General features: G+C 44.1%; 2 protein-coding genes across 8 annotated transcripts in view; one reads left to right on the top strand and one right to left on the bottom strand.

Moving 5' to 3' along the window:
* The window catches only part of fzr1a (fizzy/cell division cycle 20 related 1a), a 56,684-nt gene extending 43,214 nt beyond the window's left edge, over positions 1 to 13,470 (bottom strand). For 2 of the 4 annotated variants that reach the window (XR_009516018.1, XM_059991020.1), the window contains exons 1-4: positions 10,254 to 10,366; positions 6,655 to 6,780; positions 1,707 to 1,770; positions 276 to 403 (exon numbers count right to left, since the gene is read on the bottom strand). Coding sequence is in view for 3 of the 4 variants with exons in the window: in XM_059991020.1 (XP_059847003.1) it covers positions 276 to 403; positions 1,707 to 1,770; positions 6,655 to 6,780; positions 10,254 to 10,322 (387 nt within the window). In the remaining variant the exon portion in view is untranslated. Of the gene's footprint in view, positions 1 to 275; positions 404 to 1,706; positions 1,771 to 6,654; positions 6,781 to 10,253; positions 10,367 to 13,342 lie in introns of those variants that run through there. The other 2 variants (XM_059991022.1, XM_059991021.1) reach the window with 2 other exon arrangements.
* Positions 13,471 to 13,620: 150 nt separating this feature from the next.
* Positions 13,621 to 19,723, top strand: LOC132405968 (uncharacterized). 4 transcript variants are annotated; one of them, XR_009516019.1, is made up of 3 exons: positions 13,696 to 13,834; positions 15,560 to 16,415; positions 18,504 to 19,714. XR_009516019.1 is itself a non-coding variant. In XM_059991028.1 (2 exons), the coding sequence occupies exons 1-2, from the start codon at positions 13,621 to 13,623 to the stop codon at positions 14,661 to 14,663; spliced, it is 324 nt and encodes a 107-aa protein (XP_059847011.1). In that variant the 3' UTR covers positions 14,664 to 15,551. The 4 variants fall into 4 exon arrangements, 3 of the variants coding, with proteins under 3 accessions (XP_059847011.1, XP_059847010.1, XP_059847012.1); XM_059991028.1 differs by lacking the exons at positions 15,560 to 16,415; positions 18,504 to 19,714 and adding an exon at positions 14,554 to 15,551 and having other exon boundaries at positions 13,621 to 13,834; XM_059991027.1 differs by lacking the exon at positions 15,560 to 16,415 and having other exon boundaries at positions 13,676 to 13,834; positions 18,504 to 19,723.
* The last annotated feature ends 1,050 nt before the right edge of the window (positions 19,724 to 20,773 follow it).

The following is a 20,773-nucleotide window of genomic DNA, read 5'->3' as shown; positions in this document are numbered from 1 at the left end:
AGCAGATTTACTTCAGTTTCAAAACACTCATCCAGTGTCAGCACATAAATGAGAAAAAAAGATGAATGACGCCTCATGGGATCCAAGGTTAATATCAGGACAGGACACTAATTCAATTCCTATTGGCTGTCCGTGTCTCTGTCCATCTGCCCATTTGTGGTCATGAAATTACTTCAAGAATATGTATGTGGGAGTGAACAGACTCTGCCCAACCTACTGAATTTCTTGAGCATTTTGTTAATAGACCCGTGTTTTGTGGGAAGAGGAGATCATACCTTAAATAAGCTTTTCTTCTCAGGGGTTGAAGGCTGTAACCGCCTATCTTCAGTCTGAGGGTCCTGCACCTTTTCAATGCCTGCTCCAAGCAGCTCATTTCTAAGTAATGCAGAATAAGCAAGTCCGTCTATAACAAACCATATTCACAGGAAATGTTAAATTTCAAAGATAGCATAATGTGAATACAAAATTTTTTACTTACTGAATCTTACTGAAATGTTTACCACATCACTTATAAAGCTTTTATCCTGGACTATTTAGGATGAAGAATGTAAAGGATATTAAAATGCAAAAGAAAAGATGCTTGATTTACCAATAATAAATCCTGTACAATAAATTCAAAATGCAGGTCATAGTGTTGCACTGCAGTAACATTATTTGTTACACAGTTCATTTGTTTATTGTTGGTGGCAACTCAGCGGATTCTCTGTTATCAAAATTAAAGTTTGTTTATTCATTGAGATTTAGCGCAGAGAAGGGCCTTTGGCCATGCCTCCCAGCAATCCCCCAATTTAATCACTGAACATGCAGAGAACTTAGAACACTACCGTACAGTATAGGCCCTCTTTGGAGCTTTAACCATAAAGGCAGGATAGTAATACATTCCTTTTCAAGTTCATGTATTTTCAAACCAAATTTCATGTTCATAGATTTCAACATTTCATTTCTACGATCAAGTTCTTTGAATTGAACACAGTATATTGTGATGGTCATAACGCAAATGTGTAATACATTTGCTATTGATTACACATCGTAGTACTGAGGACCTGAGTATAATCTCCCCATAAATGTGCAAAAAATTAAAACCAATTTTATTTGTTAGATTAAAATGCCATAGTCAGTGTGGACAGAGAACTAACAATGTAAAAGTTTGCTTACAAAATCTGGGAAAGTTAAGATTATGTTTAGTACCAAATGAAGCAACTGTTTTTTTTAAACAACTAGAGAGCAGTGAGATATTTTCACAGGAACCCTCACATCAGCTTGGCCAATGATTTGGGTTGCACAGCTTGAAGGACAAGAAGGTCCTATTCTGCACTGTAAATCAATAAATAAAATCTTTGTTATTCTAGAAGTGAAATGTCTAATGAAAATTTATATAGTATCAAAAGTTCAATCTACCTTTCAGCTACAGCTTGGTTCCTAGAGACAAGCATTCTGCACCAGGGCTTTTATATCAAACCTGAGACACAACATACAGGTGTTGGACCCTGTATGGTGTTGTCAGATTATTCTGTGCCTGCTAATAAGAGGCTCACAACCCATTAATATAAGAAGAAAATGTGCAAAACAAATCAATTCCCCTGCACTCTTATACTTTATTGGTTTTTAAAAGTCCGTATACAATCTGGAAACGTGCCTATTCCAAATGTGTAAATACTGCAGAACCACATATGTGAAAAATTAAAACATCTAAATGGGTACTAAACCTTTGCCAGTGTCAGACGTTACATCTTTTGCTTTTCTGTTTTGGCTAGGTGACTTTTCATTTTCCTAAAAGAGACAAGAAACAATTCTATAGTGTCATAGAAAAATGGCCGAATCATTTAAAGTGCCTTGTTCCATCAACCTACACCCGAACCATAACCCTCCATACACCTACCAATTCATGCACCTATCCAAATTTCCGTTACCAGTTGAAATTGAGCTCGTATGCATCAATTGCACTGGAACTCTCACCACCATGGCTTTCCCTCAAGTTCCTCTTAAACTTTTCACCTTTTACATTTAACCCATGACCTCTAGTTGTAGTCGTCAGCTGGTGGGGCGTAGTGGCATCAGCGCTGGACTTTGGGGTGGAAGGTCCCGAGTTCGAATCCAGCTGGCTCCTGTGCACGCTTTCCATCTGTGTGGGGTTGACCATCAAGCTAGCAACTCAACCTCATAAAAAAGGAATTGCCTGCTACAGAAACATCAACAGCAAAAAAGCTGATGGCCTATGCTTTCTCGTGAGTTAAAAGGCAATTTCTCTTTCTTCTAGTTGTAGTGTCACCTCAGTGATAAAAAATGTCACCTCATTTGCCCCATCTCTACCACTCTATCAAATTGCTCAATCTTCTACAGTGGTGCTAGCCAGCTTGTGAACCCTGTAAAATTTTCTCTATTTCTGCATATGATCTAAAATATCAGATCTTCACACATCCTAAAACTGGGTAAAGATAACCCAATTATATAAATAACACAACTGTCCACAAAACTGCTTCAACTTTGTGATGTTGGTGGGCTTCCTTGCATAAACTGCCTGCTTCAGGACTTCCATAATCATTTCTATAGCATTAATGTCAGAATTTTGACCCGGTCATTCCAAAATATGAATTTTCTTTTTAAACCATTCTATCAAGATCAAGTTGCTTTTATTGACATTTCAACCATAACTGCTGGTACAGTACACAGTAAAAATGAAACAATGTTCCTCCAGGACTATGGTGCTACATGAAACAACACAAAATGACACTAGACTACCTGAAACAACACAAAACTACATTAGACCTCAGACCTGCATGGGACTACATAAAGTGCACAAAACAGTGCAAGACAGTACAATAATTAAAAAACAAGACAATAGGCACAGTAAAGGGCAAATTACAATATAACAAATAATGTAAATGTAAACAATGTTTAAGCAGGAATTGAGAAAGAAATGAAAAAATTTGCAAAAGGAATGGAGTGGTGTTCAGTTGAGTGAGGAAGTGTGAGAGTGAGCGAGTAAGTTGGTGTCAGACTAGACTCTGAGAATTGAGTCTAATGGCTTTGGGGCGGGGGGGGGGGGGGGGAAGAAACTGTTACACAGTCTGGTCGTGAGAGCCCAAATGCTTTGGTACCTTTTGCCAGATAGCAGGAGGGAGAAGGGTTTGTAAAAAGGGGTGCATGGGGTCCTTCAGAATGCTGTTAGCTTTGCAGATGCAGCATGTAGTGTAAATGTCTGTAATGGCAGAAGGAGAGACTCCGATGATCCCTTCAGCTGACTTCACTATCCGCTGCAAGGTCTTACGATCCGAGATGGTGCAATTTCCGAACAGGCAGTGATGCAGCTGCTGAGGATTCTCTCAATACAACCTCTGTAGAATGTGGTGAGGATGGTGGGTGGGAGATGGACTTTCCTCAGCCTTCGCAGAAAGTAGGGATGCTGCTGGGCTTTCTTGGTCATGGAGCTGGTGTTGAGGAACCAGGTGAGATTCTCCGCCAGAAAATTTGGTGCTCTTAACGATCTCAACTGAGGAGCTGTCGATGTTCAGCGGAGAGTGGTCACGCCATGCCCTCCTGAAGTCAACAACCATCTCTTTTGTATTGTTCACATTCAGTGACAGGTTGTTGGCTCTGCACCAGTCTGTTAGCCACTGCAGATCTTCTCTGTATGTTGACTTGGCATTCTTGCAGATGAGACCCACCACGGTCGTGTCATTGGCAAACTTGATGATGTAATTTGAGCTGTGTATTCCTGCATAGTCGTAGGCCAGCAGAGTGAACGGCAGTGGATTGAATACACAGCCCTGGTGGGGGGGGGGGGGGGGGGCATGCTCAGTGTGATGGTGTTGGAAACGCTGCTCCCGATCTGGACTGACTGAGGTCTCCCAGTCAGGAAGTCTAGAATCCAATTGCAGAGGGAGGTGTTCAGGCCCAGCAGGCTCAGCTTTCCAATCAGTTTCTGGGGGATTATTGTGTTGAATGTTGAACTGAAATCTATGAAAAGCATTCGAACGTACGTGTCTTTTATGTCCAGGTGGAGATTGGTGGCAATGGTGTTGTCTGTTGAGTGGTTGGGACAATACGCGAACTGCAGGGAGTCCAGTGAGGGGGGCAGCAGGGTCTTGATGTGCCTCATGATGAGCCTTTCAAAACACTTCATGATGATGGATGTGAGCGCAACATTGATTTACTAATGCATTTCGGATCATAGCCTTTTGCATATTCCAACTTCTATTAAGCTTTAGGATTACCTTGACATACCTTTGCAAAATGTCTAAATACAATTATGATTTCATTGTTCCCTGAATGATTACAAGCTGTCCAGGCCCTGAGGCAGCAAAGCAGCTCCAAGCCATGATGCTTCTTCCACCGTGCTTCACAGTTGGGATGAGGTTTTGGTGTTGGTGTGCAGTGCTCCTTTTTCCTCCAAACACAGCAATGTGCATTTCTGCCAGAAAGTTAAACTTTTGTATAATCTGTCCACAGAACGTTGTCCCAGAAGCACTGTAGAACATCCTAGTGGTCTTTTGCAAACTTAAGACGTGTAGCAATGTTTTTTTGGAGAGCAGTGGTTTCTTCTGTGGTGTCCCTCCATGAACACCATTCTTGTTCAGTGTTTTTCTTACCGTGGACACATGAACAGAGACTTTAGCAAGTTCTAGAAATTTCTGCAGGTCTTTTGCTGCTACCCTTGGGTTCTTTTTTACCTCCTCCAGCATTGCATGTTGTGCTCTTGGTGTGATCTTTGCACGTCACTCATATAGAGATTAGCAACAGTACTGGACTTCCTCCATTTGTAGACAATTTTGGTTGCTGTGGACTGATGAATACTCATTTCTTTAGAAATGCTCTTGCAGCCTTCTCCAGCCTCATGCACCTCTACAATTCTCCTTTTAAGGTCTTCTGAAAGTTGCTTTGATTGACACATGGTGCACATAAACAGATCTTTTTCATGAAGAGCAGTCTCTGTCAAACCTGACTTTGTGCAATTTTTAATATATAGGTCAGGATACATCTACAATCCACATCTCCAATCTCACTTCATTGATTGGAACACCTGACTCCAAATAACTTCACATATTCTTTCCAACAAATACGTGTAATATTGGATCACTTTTCTCAATAAATAAATGAACAAGTATAATGTTTTGTATTCTTTATTTAATTTTTTTAAAAAATAATCTAGTTTTAGGACTTATTTGAAGACCTGATCACATTTTAGGCTATATTTATGCAGAAATGGAGAAAATTCTACAGGGTTCACTAACTTTCTTGCACCACCTTATGTTAGGTTATATATATTCAGTGCTGAGATCTTTAAATAGCATTGTCCTAGAAATAGCTTGCAGATCTAATGATGAATTATGATATCCAATATACACTTATTGCATTGAGCATTGAGTACAGAAGTTGGAATGCAATGTTAAAATTGTACAAGGCATTGGTAAGGCCAAATTTAGAATATTGTGTGCAGTTCTGGTCACCGAATTATAGGAAAGATATCAATAAATTAGAGAGAGTGCAGAGACGATTTACTAGGATGTTACCTGGGTTTCAGCAATTAAGTTACAGAGAAAGGTTGAACAAGTTAGGTCTCTATTCATTGGAGCGTAGAAGGTTGAGGGGGGATTTGATCGAGGTATTTAAAATTTTGAGAGGGATAGATAGAGTTGATGTGAATAGGCTGTTCCCATTGAGAGTAGGGGAGATTCAAACGAGAGGACATGATTTGAGAGTTAGGGGGCAGAAGTTTAAGGGAAACACGAGGGGGTATTTCTTTACTCAGAGAGTGATAGCTGTGCGGAATGAGCTTCCTGTGGAAGTAGTAGAGGCCAGTTCAGTTGTGTCATTTAAGGTAAAATTGGATAGGTATATGGACAGGAAAGGAGTGGAGGGTTATGGGCTGAGTGCAGGTAGATGGGACTAGGTGAGATTAAGAGTTCGGCACGGACTAGGAGGGCCGAGATGGCCTGTTTCCGTGCTGTGATTGTTATATGGTTATACACGAGGAAATCTGCAGATGCTGGAAATTCAAACAACACACACAAAATGCTCTTGGAAAACAGCAGGCCAGGCAGCATCTATAAGGAGAAGCACTGTCGACGTTTCGGGCCGAGACCCTTCGTCAGGATTGCTGTGTTCCATCAGCATTGTGTGAATACTGCCTCAGTACATTTTTGCACTACTTATTTAACTATATACGAGGGGTAATTGATAGGTTTGAGGCCCAAGGTAGAAGGAGTCAATTTTAGAAACTTATTGCATGGGTGCTTTCTTTTGCCATAGACTGCCCATTGCTTTTCAGGTTACTAGTAAACGTACAATTCAAAATTGTTCACCTCTGCTAGCCAGGCCAGAATGTACAAACCACATGCGTTGTGTGTAGCCATGTACTTTTACTGTCCAGAAAAATGGGGTTTTATTTAAATGAAACTTGGTTAATCAATTATGACAATGGTTTCTACTTATTCCATTCAGAAAAAGAACCTGGTAAATTAATCACAATTAGAATGAGGAATCACATATCCAGGCTATATTTTCATCAAATGGATTCAGGTGTAGTTGGTTGAGAATTCTGAAGCCAATTATTACAGTAGCCTCTTGACTAGAGGGCTCAGTCACCTCAGTCTACTCCTTAATTCACATTTACCACCATTATATCTGCAAAACCAAATGATTATAAAAACTTACATTTATTCTGTGGAAGTTTATACTCCAGTTAGCTGCTGCTCTTGATGGAATAAAGCGGTCACCACTTTTACTTGGTGATGATACTGGTGAATTGGAAGGTGTTAATGTTCTTCTAACTTCTGATATCTGCAAAAAATCCAAAAAAAGGAAAATGACATTAAGTTCAAGCCAAACTGTTTCAAAACGTGTTTTTGTAATAAAGTTGGAGAATAATTAGATTTCATAGCTTCACACTGCCTTATATTATCTACTACAGTTGGCCCTCCTTATCCACAGGTTCCGTATACGTGGATTCAACCAACCGCAGATCGGGAAAACACAGTTCTCGCTCCAAAATGTTGTTTGAGCATGTACGGACATTTTTTTCTTGTCATTATTCCCTAAATAATACAGTATAACAACTACTTACATAGCATTTACATTGTATTAGGTATTATAAGTAATCTAGAGATGATTTAAAGTATATGGGAGGATGTGCATAGGTTACCGCAGATTGGGAATTGAAAAATAAAACGAAAGTTCTCTAAATCAGAACTGGTACATCCAGTATTATTCAGCGTCAGTCAAGCATTTGTCTTAATATATAGTATATACTTTACCTTTCTATGCATATAAAACTCTTAAGAAACGTATGTATTTCAATAATTAAACCACTGTGTTGCTTAGTAATAATCGTTGCTTTCATCGGGGCAGAGCCTTCATATGCTCCATTATTCTCACTTTATCCTTTAAAATTGTTCCGAATGTTGACTGACTGTAGCCTAACACTTTTCTAATGACCTTTCACCTCTTTCAGATCACTTTATTATTTCCACTTTATCTTCAATCGTGATTGTTTTCCAGAACAGAAACACTGCGGTTGGCGGGTCCCAAGCTCCGTCAGGTCCTAAAGTTCACTGCACTGACACAGGTTAAATAAGGTCCAGAACTCCACTGGGTCCTAAAGTCCACTGTCTTCAGCATCTGCGTTTTTTGGTATCTGCTGGGGGTCCCGGAACCAATCCCCAGTAGATAAGGAGGGCCGACTGTACTTGATTTTTAAAATCAGATTCGCGTTCAAAAAACCTGAACATTTAATTACTGCAATTCAATAAATTCTGGAAAAACCAATAATCGAACTTCTGTTCAGAGAAAGCAGTTAATATTCTAGTCATTTTCCAAATGGGATATAACCAATACACATTTTCCCTTATTAACAGAAATTGTTTAAAATTAGCAAAAAAGATGTGATAAAGATTGAAATGGGCAAAAAGTCCTATTTGGAAAAGGATGATAATTTCTGATTCAGGTTCCTGACTGAAATGCCAATCCTTCCTTTGCATCCACAGAGATCCTCCAGAAGATTATCTTTCTGCACAAGTTTGCAAGCATTTCCAATCTTTGATCTTGAAAAGTTTGACCCAAGTTTTAAAACCATTCCCTCTAACCCTCACTCACCACCACAGACATCTGGCTTTCTTTCAACAATTCTTCCTGATTAACATTTTAATAAAGAAAGATTACACTAACTATACTTATAGAGATAAGTATGATTCAGGTAATTCTATGCTAGACCAGGTAAATACACAATATCCAAAAAGTGACACTTATATATTGACAATACTCCAGCAATGGTATGAGTGGTGTGTGCAGAGTATCTGTTACACATTTACTTTCTAGTATTCCTGTCTTTTAAATACAAAGGCAAGAATTTGGTTATTGCTTTAGACTTTTCAAATGTTTTCACCATTTTAGCAGTATTTTCTTCCATTAACTTTCAGTCAAAATGGACAAGCAAATGGCAGCAAGCAATAATCCCCCTCCCCACCAGGTAAGAAAAGCATCAGCACCCGTCACTGAGTACTCAAGCGTGACGCAGACTTGCAGTTACTCCAAAGACTTCATGTTTCACTGAGTATATGACATGCATTCATCATGATCTTTCACTTGATTCTGGCATGGTCCCAGAGGACTGGAAGATAGCAAATGTCACACTCTTTAAGAATACAGGAAGGCAAAAGAAAGGAAATTATAGGCCAGTTAGCCTAACCTCAGTGGCTGGGAAACTGATGGAGTCTATTATTAAGGATAAGGTTTGGGGGTACTTGGAGACTACTGATAAAATAAGTCGAAGTCAACATGGGTTCTGTAAAGGGAAATCTTGCCTGACAAATCTGTCAGAGTTCTTCAAGAAAGTAACAAGCAGGGTGGACAAAGGATAGGCAGTGGATGTCATTTACTTGGATTTTCAGAAGGCGTTTGATAAGGTGTTACACAGGAGGCTGCTTAACAAGATAAAATCCTATGACATTACAGGGAAGATACTGGCATGGACAGAGGAAGGGCTGACAAGCAGGAGGCAGCGAGTGGGAATAAAGGGGACTTTTCTGGTTGGCTGTCAATGACTAGTGGTGTTCCTCAGGGGTCAGTATCAGGACTGCTACTTGTTTGTCAAGGGTTTGGATAATGGAATTAATGGCTTCGTGGCAAAATTTGCAGATGATATGAAGTTTGGCAGTGCTGAGGAAGCAATGCAACTGGAGCAGGACTTCGACAAATTGGAAGAATGGGCAAAAAAATGGCAGATGGAATGTAGTGTTGGGAAATGTATGACGATGCATTTTGTTAAAAGGAACAATTGTGAGGACTATTATCTAAATGGAGAGAAGGTTCAAACATCAGAGGTGCAGAAGGAATTGGGAGACCTCATGCAAGATCCCCAGATACTCTATATGACAAGCTAATTAATCCTGGAATCATTTTCATGAATCTCCTTTGAGCCTTCTCCAGTTCAGCACACTGTAAGATAAGGTGTCCAAACCTACTCAATGAGGCCTCACCAGTGCTTTATAAAGTCCTTGCTTTTATATTCTAGTCCTCCTGAAATGAATGCTAATCAGTTTTTTTTTTAACGATTCCTGATCCGTGGTAACCTATGCACATCCTCCTGTACACTTTAAATCATCTCTAGATTATTTATAATACCTAATACAATGTAAATGCTATGTAAGCCCGCAGAAAAGGAGGGCTGCCTGTAGTAGTCTGCCTGCTTATTTCTTCCAAAGTGCGTGATGATACACTTTCCAACATTGTATTTCATTTGCCACTTCTTTGCCCATTCCCCTAAACGATCTCAGTCTCTGTTTCCACAACACTACCCGCTCCTCCACCTATCTTTGCACCATTGGCAAATTTAGCCACAAATCTATTAATCTCATAGTCCAAATTATTGACATACATGATTAACAATCATTGAACGCCAAGGATGTGGGATCATCAATAGATTGTGTGTGTGTGTGTCCTGGTGGAGTCATCAGGGCGTTATCATGACTAGCTTTTTGCACCAATCTTTTTGGTGATTGCTCATCGTATGGCGTGTCTTCGGCATCTGAAACCTGACAGAGCCCATCCCTCTCCAGGTTTTTTTTTTACGAGGTCGAGTTGCTAGCTCACCACTCAACCCGGGCATGGATGAAGAGCGTGCAAGGGAGCCGGCTGGATTTGAACTGGGGACCTCTCACCCTAGAGTCCAGCGCTGATGCAACTACGCCACCAGCCGGCAAACACCAACAGATTATAAAGTATCAAAAGATCGTATTTTTAACACAAATGGTACTTACACAAGGAACTGTATTTTCATTCTGAACATTAATTTGTCGTAAAAGACGCCTTTCATAGTCTTGATCCATAATTAGAGGAGAAAAATGACAGTAGTTTTCCAAAGATATCAGCTCTGAAATCAGGGAAGAGAAGTCATTTCTAAAAAGCAAATACAAGCTTTTGGCCATGTTGTGTGATTTCTGCACCTACAGCACTGAGGATAAATCTTGACAATACTACAGCAACAGCAATGAGGATAAACCAGTGGATATTCTGATAAATTATTCTTTGGATATTTTCTAACAAAACAGGGTTAAACTGAAATGCCTTCTCACCTTCTCTCCATAGATATTGCCACATCTACACACTTGTAATATTTTCATTTCAAATTTCCAACTGTTACTCAGTATGTAATGTGTTGCCTTGTTTACATAGCCATCTTCGGCAGGAGTGATGTAAACACGATCCCAGATATCAACTACCTGCCAGCACCAGTGACACACATTGCAACACTGAGTTCCCACCCTGATGGCCCTCAACACCTTGTATTCACCAATTCCAACCCAACCAAACACATAGAGCCAAGCATTGTGACTCACCCCAGGACTGTAACCTAGACACCAGGTACCTGCCAGAACCAGGTACACCCTCACCTTTCAGCATTATCACCACCCCAGGGGCTGTACAGCATACAACAACTACTCACCAGCACCAAGCAGTCAGAACCTCTAGCATAGGGCATCCCCCGAGACTCAGTGGTAACTCAGACACCAAGTACCTGCTGAAACCAGATTCACCATTGTCCCCAACACCAGGTACACATCAAACCTACAGAGCCCAACACAGTGACCCAACATCAGGGGCTAGCCACACATGGAGAGACCAGCACTGTGATCCATTCTGGGGTTATATCCCCAACACCAGGTACCCACCACACACACAATGCAACATGACCCACACTGGAACTATAGCCCGGACACTGGGTACAAGTCCAAGTTTGGGTTCTATTATCATTCAGCAGGACATGAATACAGCCAAACAAAAGAGCATCACTCTCAGGGGCAAGCTACAAAACACTTAGTGCTTTGGTCCATATTTTTACAGTGTTGTTGTATGTACTTCATTTAGCAATTCTGTAAGAGCAGTCTCTTCTGTTTTCAGTTTGTTTGGGCTATTGTGAAAATATGAGAGAGGAGAAATGTGTGTCATCCAATGAGGAGGGTCAGATTCAGGGGAGGTTTCTCTGGTGAGGGACACTAAGGTTGGGCTTGGAGTTTTGTTCGAGAGGAGATGGAGAGGTCGTAGAATTCAAACTGAAGCAGGACGAAGCCAGGGATGCGATTGAAGATTGGTGACCATGGAGAAACTGTGAGCACAAATACACATCGGACTGTTTCATTAAAACGGGCCCTTTTCTTTACTAACCCTTTAGTCAAATTAAGATTCATAAATATAATCTCTTAATTGTATGCAGTGGACTGCCTGTTATTTCATGGCACTAATTTGTAACGGGGTAGCAAATCACACAGCATCCACACAAACCGGGCTTTGGGGTGGGAGAGTGTGTCAATTTCACAAGTTTGGCGGGGGGGGGGGGGTGGGGGCCGAGGTTGTCTTCCCTAGATTTACACAGCCAAACAGACTGGGTTTCACACAATACCATCAATCACACACAGCAAATATAGTTATGATCAACACACACACTGGCACGATGGCTCACCCTGGGAGCACACCCTGTACAACAGCTAGCCATGACACACATAGCCACAACGTTATCTGCCATAGACCGAACCTTTTCCCCTCCCCTGATTATTGGTCCAAATACTACAACCCTGCTAACCAGACCCACGCACACTCCCCTCCCCTGCTGACTGGTCCCACACCCACTCCCCTCCACTACTGACCGGTCCCACACCCACTCCCCTCCCCTGCTGACCAGTCCCACACCCACTCCCCTCCCCTGCTGACCGGTCCCACACCCACTCCCCTCCCCTGCTGACCGGTCCCACACCCACTCCTCTCCCCTACTGACCAGTCCAACACACACTCCTCTCCCCTACTGACCAGTCCAACACACACTCCTCTCCCCTACTTTCCGGCCCCACACCCACTCCCCTCCCCTGCTGACCGGTCCCACACCCACTCCCCTCCCCTGCTGACCGGACCCGGACCCACACACATTCCCCTCCTCTGCTGACCGGTCCCACACCCACTCCCCTCCCCTGCTGACCGGACCCACACACACTCCTCTCCCCTATTGACCGGTCCAACACACACTCCTCTCCCCTACTGACCGGACCCGGACCCACACCCACTCCCTGCTGCTGACCAGACACGGCCCCACGCCCTTCTCCTGGTTACCGGACCCGGTCCCACACACACTCCCCTCCCCTGCTGACCGGTCCCACACACACTCCCCTCCCCTGCTGACCGGTCCCACACACATTCCCCTCCCCTGCTGACCGGTCCCACACACACTCCCCTCTCCTGCTGACCGGTCCCACACACATTCCCCTCCCCTGCTGACCGGTCCCACACACACTCCCCTCTCCTGCTGACCGGTCCCACACACACTCCCCTCTCCTGGTTGCAGGACCCACACACACTCCCCTCTCCTGCTGACCGGTCCCACACACATTCCCCTCCCCTGCTGACCGGTCCCACACACATTCCCCTCCCCTGCTGACCGGTCCCACACACACTCCCCTCTCCTGCTGACCGGTCCCACACACATTCCCCTCCCCTGCTGACCGGTCCCACACACATTCCCCTCCCCTGCTGACCGGTCCCACACACACTCCCCTCTCCTGCTGACCGGTCCCACACACACTCCCCTCTCCTGGTTGCAGGACCCACACACTCCCCTCTCCTGCTGACCGGTCCCACACACATTCCCCTCCCCTGCTGACCGGTCCCACACACACTCCCCTCTCCTGCTGACCGGTCCCACACACACTCCCCTCTCCTGGTTGCAGGACCCACACCCACTCCCCTCTGCTGCTGACCAGACACGGCCCCACGCCCCTCTCCTGGTTACCGGACTCGGTCCCACACACACCCCGTTCCCCTGGTTACCGTTACCGGACCCAGTCCTACCCACTTCCCCTACCTCAGAGTTACCTGCGGCCCGGCTCCGAGGCTCAGCCCAGCCTTCCGCACAACATGGCTTCCCTCCTTCCGGCGGCCCGACCGTTACCTTTGTGACGTCATTAGAATTCAAACCGGGGCAGGAAATGCGCCGTTGCCATGGAGACAAACGGGACTCCGCCGATCAGCCGGATGTCGGCGGGTTCCCTTGGCAACGCGACGCCTGTCGTTCTTGCTCGCTGAGGACTCTCCCATGCAGTAAGTCCGGTTCCGATCGCTCGGTTGGCGGCAGGCGCAGGGATGTTAGGAGGGCCATTTCCGGGTCAGCGGACGGCGAGGAATTCCGGCCCCGACCATGACGGAGGCGGCGGTGCCGTTGCTCTTCTGGTTGCTGTCGCTGCTCGCCAGGCGCCGGGCCGTGCGGGTTGCTGCGGGCACCGGCAGGAGGAACGACGCGAGGCGCAGGCTGCGCATCAGGCGCTACTTCCAGCGGCGACAGAGGAAGATGACTTTGGTAAGGGGAGAGGTGGTGACGGTCCGACTCCCCTATCCGCCGTTACCGGGGCCTCGGCCCAGCTCCCCTACCCCCCGTTACCGGGGCGACGGCCCGACTCCCCTACCCGCCGTTACCGGGGCGACGGCCCGACTCCCCTACCCGCCGTTACCGGGGCGACGGCCCGACTCCCCTACCCGCCGTTACCGGGACAACTCCCCGCACACAGGAACGAACGTCTCCAGACCACGGATTTGCCGGCTGCAGTCACCTTGTGCTGGGTCTTCTTCCACATCACCCCTCACTCCCGAGGCACGACACCTTGGTGTCTGGTCAAACAGAGCAGGGAGGGCCGAACAGTCAGGGAGCCAGCAGACTGTGCCCTTTCACTCTCCCATCACAGCAGCTTTGTGGTATCCTCTCCTTGTCCAGCGTTAACCAACTCGGCTGACGAACGTATGTGCACGCAAAGAGAGAGATACACATAGACTCGAGGAATTATCAGCTCAGTACACACAAAGCACTGGAGGAGCTATGGAACTCGATGGACAGTCAAAATTTAGGGCTGAGACCCTGTATCAGGTCCTGCCGAGTTCCTCCAGCATTCTGTGTGTGTTGCTCTGGATTTCCAGCATTTGCAGAATCTCTTGTGTTTATGACTCTGCATTTTGGGCAGTTACCGCCACTGATATTGCCTGATCTGTGGAGTTCCTCCCTCAACTTTGTTTGTCTTGCTCCAGATTTCCGTGTGGAACAAGCTGCCAGATTGTTGGATTCGGATTTACTTTTACCATTTAAGAATAAATTGGATAAGTACATGGATGGAGGGCTATGGTCCAGTGTGGGATGATGGGACTAGGCAGAATAACATTTTGGCACAGAATAGATGGACTGAAAGGCCTGTTTCTGTGTTGTTGTGCTCTATGACTCTAGCAGCTGCAGGCTCTCTTGTGGTTTCAAAACAGAAACCTGTCACAACTTGTGCGCTCAGAGCTCAAGGCACTGGGGGAACTACAGATCAGGCAGCATCTGTTAGAGGGAAATGACCAGTCAACATTTCAGGGTGAAACCCTTCATCTGATCTGAAAGATGGAGGGGAAATAGTTATGCCCATCACCCCTGCTGGGTTATAGGCCACTGGCAGATGCCAGAGCTCTCTTTCAAGTTGTCCCCAGCTGTAGCCCATCTTCTTGTTGTCAGCCTCAAGGTTGCATTGCCAGATGTTCTTTGGCCGGCCTCTCTTCCGCGTTTTCTGGGGATTCCGTGTTAATTCTTGCCCGGTGATGTTGGTACTTGGCTTACGCAGCATGTCCTTTCCATTCCCATCTTCTTTTCCTTAATTCTTCTTCTATGTCCCAGTGGTGGTGGTTTGGGATGATAGAACGGTGATCAGTGCTGCAGTTTCCACAGAACTGCACGACTTTATAACTATTCTAGGCAAAAATCCTTCCTCTCCCAGGGATGAGGTCTTCGGAGCTTCTGTTGGCATTTAGCTCTGGATTTTTAATGGATGGGGTTGTGCAACCCTCCTTTCGCAGCTGAGTTTGGGACCATCCGTGTCTGAGTTCAGAAGGGAGTTAGCCAGTGTAAAAAGATGGAGCAAGAACTGGCAGTTGATAGGTGTAGGTCTAGGTGAGATGGGGTTGATAGGGTGAGATGTGGGAATGGAGTCAGAAGCTGGGAGGTGGTAGGGCTGAAGATGATGTAATCTTACCCAAAATGTCACCTGTCCATCTTCCTCCATAGGTGCTGCCTTGCCAGCTGATTTTCTCCAGTGCTTTTTGTGTTGCTCCGGATTCCAGCAGCTGCAGTCGCTTGTGTCTCCACTGTAAATTGGGGACTGTCGGAACAGACAGGCAGCAGCACTTGCCTTCCCAGGCAGATCCACGTTGTCAGAATGAATGATAACCTTGGTAATTCCTGTGCCTAATGTCATTCTTTGCTTGGATCTATTTCAGTCAAAACCTCAAATCTACTAGAAAGAGAAAAAAGCAAATGCACTGATACCCTTTGAAATATTCCAACACTACAAATGGGATTAAGATTTACAATTGTAATCCTGTTAGAATTATTAGGACTATTGAATGTTACTGCAAAAAGAAGCTGCATTGTTTTGGGGTAATAAGACAAGTGTTTCAGACGAAGTATATTGATCCACCTCAATTGTACCATGATTGTACTGATCCTTCAAAGACCTCAACATCAATCCCAGTAGCTGGGAATCGCTTGCTCTGGACCGCCCAACCTGGTGGAGCAGGACCACTAAAGGAGTGTATGCAGCAGAAATCAGACGCACCGCAGAGGCTCAGAGGAAATGCGCTGTGCGCAAGGCTTGAGCTACCTCCTCTTCCACTGCAGCACCTACCCTCATGTGTCCCACATGTGGGTGAGCTTTCAAGGCCCAGACTGGCTTCACCAGTCACCTCCAGACCCACAGTCACAAACCCTCCATCTGACAGAAGTCGTGGTCGTCTTCAACTCCGAAGGATGAACAACAACAACATTGATCCAAGTACTTGCACCTAGAGCTGATGGGCAAAATAGGATGTGTTTAACAATCTGGAACAGGGTTTGTCTTGATCAACTGATGAATCGGAATCAGGTTTAATATCACTGGCCTATCTTGTGACATTTGTTGCTTTGTGGCAGCCATACAGTGCAATACTTAATAATAAAAAACTATCAATTACAAAAAGAAATGTATATTAAGATATAAATTAAGTAGAAGAAAATGAGGGCAACAAAAAAAAAGTTGTGTGCATGGGTTCATTGTCCATGGCGGAGGGGAAAAGCCCAGTGTTAGAGTGTGTTTCTTCAGGCTCCTGTATCTCCTTCCTGATGGTAGTAATGAGAAGAGGCCATGTTCTGGGTGATGGTGGTCCTTAATGCTGGATGTAGCCTTTTTGAAGATGTCCTCAATGGTGGGGTGGCTAGTGCCCATGATGGAGCTGGCTGAGTTTACAACTTTCTGCAGCTTTTCCCAGTCCATGAGGAGAGGCCCCTTTTCTGTCTATTACCAGTATATCTCCTCTGTTTTAGCATTTGTCTTTATTATCTAAGAATTATGCAGCGTGAGATTTACTTGCTACTCTCATTTAGGATAGATTCAGATTCATTTATTTATCAGATGTACATCAAAACATACAAGGAAATGCGTTTTTTACCTTACCCCAAGAACATGCTGAGGGGAGTCCGAAGTCACCACACATTCTGGTGGCAACGAAGCATGTCCACGATATTCAGCAGAACACAGAACACAGCTATGATCATCCCAGTTATGCATGTACACAGTTCTCTGAACCCGGGATAGGCTATCTTAGGCTTCCAGCCTCCAGTGGACTTGAGGATTTGCAGATATTGGGCTGATTTCCCCAGTGGACCTGCAGAGATTTGCAGACTCAGGGCTCCAGCATAGGATCCATGATGATAATGATCAGTAGGTAAAAAGGGCAGAGCGATGATAGGGATATTGGGTAGATCAGTTCTGTGTGCTGGTTGTCTGTCGTATCCAATGGTGACCGGGAACCTGTGTGGGAGAGTTTTTAAAGTGGAAAAGCCATTGCAGTGGGGCAGATCCACTCTTTCGACCTCATGAGTCCAGATCCGGTGAGACGTGTAGTTGTCACAAGTGGGGTTTTCCTTGGTTGTAGTGGATGACCATGACAACTTCTGTGCCTCGAAATACTCTTTGCTCTCCATGGAGCACTGCAGAACAGTCTTACTGGTTATTGGATCTCACTGTAGGTCTATTTATTTTAACAGTTAAATAAATTGGTTTCATGGAGGTTTTCTTCCGAAATTGGATGTAACCCTGATTTTTTCTTTCCCTGTAAGATAGCATTAGCACAACAGGAGAGATCTTTGTTGCAGTTTGTTGCACAATCTATGACCCAGAAGTAATTAATTCTGATACTGAGTGCCTGAAATGGAAAAGTTCAACATTGAATGCTATCATTGCCAATGTTTTCTTTTGCATGCTAAGCTCAGATTTGAAGGACACCCCTTCAAAATAGAGATGAGGAGGAATTTCTTCAGCTAGAGGATGTTGAATCTGTGGAATTCATTACCACAAATGATTGTGGGGGCCAAGTCATTGGGTATATCTAAAGCAGAGATTGACAGGTTCATGATTAGTAAGGGTATCAAAGGTTATGGGGTGAAAGCCTTTCCTCCTCTTTTCTGTGAAAAAAGTCATTGAGTGTATCTAAAGTGAAGGTTGATAGGTTCTTGATTAGGGTGTCAAAAGTTGTGGCAGAAGGCAGGAGAATGGGATTGAGAGGGATGATAAATCAGCCATGATGGAATGGCAGAGCAGACTCAATGGGCTTATGGTCTAATGATACCTTAAGACAGGAACTAACTGTAATAACAGCTCCCTTCAAAATATAATTTTATATAAAAATGTCAAATCCTGTGGTATTTTTGTTTGTTTAAGGTTAGTGCAATGCCATTACAGCTTGGGGCATTCCGGTGTTCAAATTCCAGCACCGTCTCTAAGGAATTTTGTATTTTCTCCCCAGGACTGTGTGGGCTTCCACCCACAGTCCAAAGATGTACCGATTAATTGCTCAGTGTAAATTGTTATGTGATTAGGCTTGGGTTAGGTAGGTGGGTTGCTGGGTGGTACGGCTCATTTGACACTGTATCTCTAAATACATATACTTGTAAAGATTCTGCTCTTTGTTTGCAGATGGTGCTGGCACGTGGAGGTAGTATCTGTAACTGCTGCACAAGAACCTGGTGTAAACTGAGAGACTCAGAATGGTGGGAATGTGTGGTTTTGAAGGAATTTCAACCTAGCGATTGGTTGGAAAATTTCAGAATGTCTACGGAAACAGATTTTCACATCTGCAACAAACTGAAGCCCAGGGTTTCTTGCTGAAGCACTCACATCTTGTGCTGCCCCCAAAAAGAGGGTTGTGGTGGTACTTTGGCAAGATGCTATGAATGTGGAATATAGACGTTTGTTTGGGTTAGGCCTTTCAACAGTGTGTAAATGTGTATGGGAGGTATGTCATGCCATTGTCTCTCTTCTCAAACCCTTGTACCTCAGGCTGTCTTCTGATGGAGAATTTGAAACTGGGGCTCAGGTGTTTGGCAGCAAGTGTTGGTGCTACTGATCATTGCCACATCCCCATCATAGTTCCTGCCCAATATCACAAAAATTATTTGAATACAATGTGTTGTGGATGACTCAGTTCAGGGTTGTGTGTACTGGGTTTTCCGGTAGTTCTCTTGATACAAAATTTCTGAGGAATTCTGTTCTGTGGAGAAAGGCTACTAAAAAAAATTGTTCCCTGACTGTTCAAAAACCATTATAGGCTATTCTGCATATCCACTACATCAATAGTTTCTGAAGCCATATTCAGAAACTGAAACGTTAACACCCCATCAGCTTGTGTTTAAGTCAAACTCAGACTGTAATAGATGATGCATTTAGATAGCTGAAAGCACGTTGGCAATGTCTTCTGAAGAGGAATGATTGTAGCCTTGAGCTGGTACCAACAATGATCACTGCCTGTTGCATACTTCACAATGTCTGTGAGAAACATTATGACAGTTTTAACAGTGAATGGCTGGGTGTTCTTGGGCAGGAGGAATTTCCTCGACCAAACCAAATTATGTCAGACAGAACAGTTGACAGTCAAGCTGAAGAAATCAGTGAGGTATGTCTGTTTACTTCATAGGTCTACAGAACAGAAAGTTATATTTTAGTTGTAGAACTTTTAGAAATTGTAAATATTTTTCAATACAGATATTGGATACAGGAACGTCATGATATTGTGTTATGACGTGATTACAATAAAACTCCAATTAACAGTGCACTGATGATGTTTCCTCGTATGGTGATGAAACATTTGTAAGTAAATTGTTAGGATTGGAGAACAACTCAACCCAATAATAAAACTCAATTTTCCTCAATTATTGCAATTAAAACGTGTTATATTTGTTGTGTACAAATGACATTTTGCAATAATTTGGTTAAACAATCATTGATAGATTTTTATATTTGGTTCAGTGAAAAAATGTTCACCAGAACCAGGTTTATCAGTGTTACTGTGAAATCTTGTTTTGTGGTAGCAGTTGAGTGCATGCACAAAATACTATAAGTTACAATAACAAATATAAAAAATAGTGGAAAAAGAGAGCAAAATAGAGAGGTAGTGATCATTGACCATTCAGAATTCTGACAGCAGAGGGGAAGACGCTGTGCCTAAAACACTGAGGTTGTGTCTTCAGGCTCCTGTATCTCCTCCTTGATGGTAGCAATGAGAAGTGGGCATGTCCTGGGTGATGGTGGTTCTTTATCATGCCTGGGGTGATGGGAGTCTTTTGTCATATCTGGGGTGATGATGGTAGCAATGAGAAGTGGGCATGTCCTGGGTAATGAGGGTCCTTTGTCATGGATGTGCTTTCATATAAAAAGAAGGTTGCATTAGTTGAGACCTAACTATGGTAGAAATGCATGACAATAAATTGCTTTTGTCTAAGGTATGATGAGTGTCTGAGGCGATGAAAGCTTTGGAGGAAAGGGGGATTGGAGACAGGTCCTTCCAGGTGAGCCAACATTTCACCTGCAAATCTGGAGTCATCTATTGTGTCTGGTCCTCCCAATGTGGCCTCCTCTACATTGGTGAAACCCATCAGGTGCTTTTGTGAGCACCTCCGCTCCATCTGCCAAAAACAGAACTTCCCAGTGAACAAACATCTTAATTCCAATTCCCATTCCTGGTCTTACATGTTGGTCCACGGTCTCCTTTTGTGCCACAATGAGGTAACCCTCAGGATGGAGGAGCAACACCTTATATTTCATGGAGGCTGCCTTCATCGTTGCCAGTGACTTTAAAAGAGTGTCGCTGACTAAAGTCTCTCTGAAGCTTTGTCAGCATATCCAGGTGAATGCATGGGGAGACAACATATTTGACCACTGCTACTCTCCCTTCCGCAACACTTACAAAG

This window comes from Hypanus sabinus, chromosome 16, assembly GCF_030144855.1.
Source record: "Hypanus sabinus isolate sHypSab1 chromosome 16, sHypSab1.hap1, whole genome shotgun sequence".
Taxonomy (NCBI): Eukaryota; Metazoa; Chordata; class Chondrichthyes; order Myliobatiformes; family Dasyatidae; genus Hypanus; species Hypanus sabinus.
The sequence above is the reverse complement of the archived record's forward strand: the minus strand, read 5'-3'. Positions and strand labels throughout refer to the sequence as shown.

What these genes read in the sequence shown, in the direction of transcription:
- LOC132405968 (XM_059991027.1), top strand. Translation starts at nt 13,676, where the DNA reads ATGACGGAGGCGGCGGTGCCGTTGCTCTTCTGGTTGCTGTCGCTGCTC. An exon ending in GACAGAGGAAGATGACTTTG is followed by an intron (nt 13,835 to 18,503) that starts GTAAGGGGAGAG and finishes CTTTGTTTGCAG; the next exon opens with ATGGTGCTGGCACGTGGAGG.